The 4900-nt window shown below is 38.2% G+C and overlaps 1 protein-coding gene across 1 annotated transcript; it reads left to right on the plus strand.

Annotated features, from left to right (window-relative positions):
• The first annotated feature begins 2980 nt into the window (after window positions 1–2980).
• LOC105037988 (E3 ubiquitin-protein ligase PUB23) lies at window positions 2981–4612 on the plus strand. Its single transcript, XM_010913640.4, has one exon. The coding sequence runs from the start codon at window positions 3236–3238 to the stop codon at window positions 4481–4483; it is 1248 nt and encodes a 415-aa protein (XP_010911942.1). The 5' UTR covers window positions 2981–3235; the 3' UTR covers window positions 4484–4612.
• Window positions 4613–4900: the final 288 nt, after the last annotated feature.

Raw genomic sequence — 4900 nt, forward strand, 5'->3', positions numbered from 1 at the left:
AAATAAAGGGCTAAGAGGGACCCTCTAGGTATGCGATCTCCTCTCTCTTAACATGCTCACTTCTTTCCTTCTATTATTGGATTTCTGACTTGAGCGTTGGAAGGTCCTTTTCGGAGTCATCTCCGGTTAGAAATTTTTTTTGCGGGTCCTGCCATCGCCGTCCGACCATTGCCGACCTCCTGTCACTGTCCAACTTCAACTGATCCGACCTCGAGATGAAAATCTACGTCAACAGTTATATAAACATATATATCACAAATCATATATTATCACAACTTTAATATAAATATCACGTATATGTTCATATGACTTATCAATTATGTTTCAGTAATATTTTTTCAAATCAATCATCATCTCTCAATTCAGACTAATCATGATCATGTTTTGGTCTGTGACTGGTAAACCATAAACTATGTTTCGACCTGTGATGGCAATCTATACTAATCATGCTTCGGCTCGCGATGGCAATCCATAATAACTAGAGTCTTCTTCCTCCTCTCTTCCACGTGCCATGCATAGGTCTAATGGGTCTTGAGCCATTTAAATCTGGGCTGGTCCAAGAGCCCAATTAGCTGGGCTGCCAAGAGCCCAATTAGCTAGGCTATTACGGTATCACTTTCAATAGATTTTATGGTTCTAGTTAATTTCAACAAGCGCATACTATTTTTGGGTTCATTTCCTTCTTTTTTGAATGAAGAGAAAAATAAAAAATCAAAAATATGAGAAATGCTTTACCTTATCGCTCTATTTGTATTTGTCATCCATGTAATCTCATGCATTCTATCATTTTTTGATTAAAAAATTATACGGTATATCAGATGCACCATCAAAATAATTCAAAATAAAATAAGAGGGTGGCAATCCAAGATGAGCTACGTAATGAATAAAATTAATAAAAAAAAATCTGATTGATATGGTGCACTAGTATGGTATATTTAGTGTAAGATATAATTTCTCCCTGGGTAAGCATAGGGTTTGGCAAGGAATACAGTGGTGCCCAAGCAGCATTGAAAATATTCTAATGGATTGATAGCCCGCACGTTGTTTAATGACGTCTTTGATGACATGGCTTTGTACTAATGTGCATATGCTATGCATTGAGAAGAACAATTACTATACTATTGATTTGACGAGAAGCCACATGCATAATAAGAATGGATACCGCACAAGAATATAATATTCTAATCCAGTTGGATCATACTTGGATGCGCGTCATCGCACTCGGCGTCCACCCAATGCTCATCCCAGTTCATTGAAGCCACGTGATATATTAATTTTTCACATGCCTCAATTAGTTTTGTTCAAAGTCAAAACCCAGAAGGCCGGTGTGATGGATAGCTTATCCCTCGCCCAAGACGTCGGCTTCGTTAAAATAAACGGCGTCGGCGTCTGGCCAACGTAGATCCAACTGGTGGGATCTCATCACCGCCCTTCGGAGTCCACCTTCTCCGTCTCCCCATACTCTCCTCCGTCATGGGAGAAATCAAACTTTATTTCTTTATCAAATTTTAAAATCTAACTATAATAAAGATCACCCAACGTGAAGAAAGTTTTCCTTGACGAGATAAGCATTTACTGAATAGAATATTATAATTGCATCTCCAACTTGAATTATTCTGTCAGACTATTTGGTAAGAATGGTAGTATTTTTGAAATATGCCAAGTTGGTTAGCTAGTCAATTTTTACATTATCAAGATGCAATATTACCATCGATCTTTTTGAAGGCTCTCCTCAAATAATCGCAGCCACAAATGTGGCATTAAGAAATCACTTAGCAGAAGTCGGCTAGTTGAAAGAACTTCAAAAACAATTGTCAAAATTTAAAGGACATTTGCATAAAAATATCTAATAAAAATAAAAATAAACAATTATTGCATAAACATGCATGGAAGCGATAAGAATAGTAAATAATACCCTCATTCCTGGCATCACTAACTCATAATTTGTAAGTGATTCTTAAAATTACTCATGATTATGGTAACCCATTTGTTTGGTGAATGACCACTTTGATTTTTGCAGAACATAATTCTCTAATCTAAAAGAAAAAACATTCTAATTATTTGTAAAAAAAATTATTACTATATGAAAATCATGTCCATCAAATTTTTGCTGAATTAGTTTATTAGTAAAATAGTATTACAATTTGTCATTCCAAACTTCCACCACTAAGTTTGTAGTTTTACAATCCAACCACAATATGGTTCACAATGGTGTGGGTCAAAGATCATCCGGTCATCGTGGCGGTGCTTATATGCGAAAATTATAGACCAAGAAAGTAGGGGTGAAAGTGGTATGAAATTATCTATTCGGATTCAATTTTATATTCGAATTAATTTTAACATGGACAGTAATTTGAGAATCCGATTAATATCTATATCCGTATTCATATCCGTAAAAAAAAAATAGATATTAATATGGATAGACAAATATTCGATCCGTATTTGAATATCCGAATCTATGTATAATCCTATATAATTTTATATAGCACTTATTAACTTTTTAAAAAAATATATAATCATATAAACATATTATTAACTTGATTTATCATATATTTATTAATATCTTTGATTATATAGTCATAAAATTTAATTATCTAAGTAATATCTATAATTATATCTATATTTTCAATATCTAAATTTTATCTGTATTTGTTAAAAATAAATATGGATATAAATTTTTGCACTTCAATAATATTCATATCTGTATTTATATTCATCACATAAAATAAATATGAATATGATGGTATTTGTATCAAATAGAAGAAAAGTTAAGAGTTGATAGATACAGCGCAATGGGCCTACCCTTCTAGGCAAATTCCCGCGTCCAAGAATAAAATTATATGCAACCACCCCAAAACACCCCACTGGAAAGTTGAAACTTCTTTCCCACAGCCTCCGCGTGGACTTTTTTTTCCTGTTGCCTTTGGGGGTTTGAATCTTTCCATCTTCGACGCCTCCCTCAATAAATAGAGCTAATCTATCGTCAACTCCCAACAATATCCCAAAGCTTCCATCTCCCTAGAGACAGCCTTCTTCCTTCTCTTCATAATCCATCCATTTCAGCATAACTCTCTCAAGTGTTTTGATCTCAGATTCTGGCTTTCAAATTTCTCATCTTCTCATCAACTAATTCCATCTTCTTAGCTATTAAAACTGGACGATCTCTTTGCATTTGAATTAGAATACCTCTTCTAATCTTTCCCCAGCGAAAACTCCATTCTTTTATCTGGTCTTAATGGCAGAGGTGGAGATCCCATCTTACTTCCTTTGCCCTATCTCCCTCCAAATTATGAGAGATCCAGTAATTCTTCCAACCGGCATCACCTACGACCGCGACAGCATCGAGCGTTGGATATTCTCCGGCAAGCACAACACATGTCCGGTGACCAAACAGTCCCTGCCGGAGTGCGACCTCACCCCGAACCATACTCTCCGGCGACTAATCCAAGCATGGTGTGCTCTCAATCCATCGGACGGCATCGAACGGTTCCCGACACCAAAGCCACCGATCGACAACGCCCAAATCGCCAAACTCATCGACGACGCCAAGCTGCCTCATTTGCAACTCTCATCGCTTCGAAAGCTCAAAGAGATTGTATCCGAAAGCGAGAGGAATAAGCGGTGTGTCGAGGCTACTCCCGGCGTGCTCGACTTCTTAGCTTCCATCGTTAAGAAGAACAGCTTTACTCCAGGTGAAGAAGGAATACTGATCCGTGATGACGTAGAGTCTACTACTGCTTGTGATGAAGCTCTCAGCATTCTTTACTTGCTTCAAATCTCCGAGCAGCGCCTTCATGACTTCGCCATCAAAAATGAAGACATCATCGAGTCGTTAACATCCATTTTGCAGCAACAAAATTACCAATCTCGAGCCTACGCAACATTACTTCTCAAGTCCATTCTTGGAGTGATTGCACATGCCAAGTTGGCTGGTGTTAGAGAAGAACTCTTCCAAGAGATTGTCAATGTGCTTCGTGATCGGATTTCGCACCGGGCCGACAAGGCAGCATTGCAAGTCCTTTCTTTATTGTGTCGATGGGGAAGGAATCGAGTTAAGGCTGCTCATGCTGGTGCTGTGCCAGTCCTAATTGAGCTACTGCTAGATGAGAATGAGAAAAGAGTGTGTGAATTGGCGCTTGTGGTGCTGGCTTGGGTTTGCGGGTGCGCCGAAGGGAGGTCGGAGCTGGTCGGCCATGCGGCAGGCATCGCAATTGTGTCCAAGAAGATACTAAGGATTTCGGAGGTGGCGAGCGAGGGGGCGGTGAGGATATTGAACTCGGTGGCCAAGTTCTCGGCGACAACAGCTGTTCTTCAGGAGATGCTGCAGATTGGAGTGGTGTCCAAGCTGTGTCTGGTGCTTCAAGTTGATTGTGGGATGAAGACTAAAGAGAAGGCTAGGGAGATCCTTAGGTTGCATTCAAGGGTCTGGAAGAAGTCACCTTGTTTGTCTTCTCAGTTCCTTATTTCCTATCCTTCTTCATGATAGACATATATGTATGAAAAGATAGGGTTATATAGAGAGCCTAGTCCCGATTTATGTACATGATCATTGATTTAGTCGGCTTAAATTCATGCCGCTGAAGGCAAAAACAACACTGAGAAATTTTTCCCACCCCTTTCTTGTATATATATATACTTCGTAGTTTAACCAAGAGTTATTATTGAGACCAAAGGGAAAAGAAAAGATGAAAGCCAAAAACTCTTCTCCAATTTTTTCTTCTATTCAACTCATATCCTCTAATCAACGCTATAAAGATAGAGACGTATTGTGCTTAATATGCTCGGTACTTGGATCATTGGAATTCATATACATTAACCTACCTGCATGTGAATATATGATATAAAATTAAAGTAAATTATTTGGGAGTCACTGGATGGGCTGGATCAAAACTTGCTTGGA

The sequence above is a fragment of the Elaeis guineensis genome, chromosome 1 (assembly GCF_000442705.2).
Source record: "Elaeis guineensis isolate ETL-2024a chromosome 1, EG11, whole genome shotgun sequence".
NCBI classification, from domain to species: domain Eukaryota; kingdom Viridiplantae; phylum Streptophyta; class Magnoliopsida; order Arecales; family Arecaceae; genus Elaeis; species Elaeis guineensis.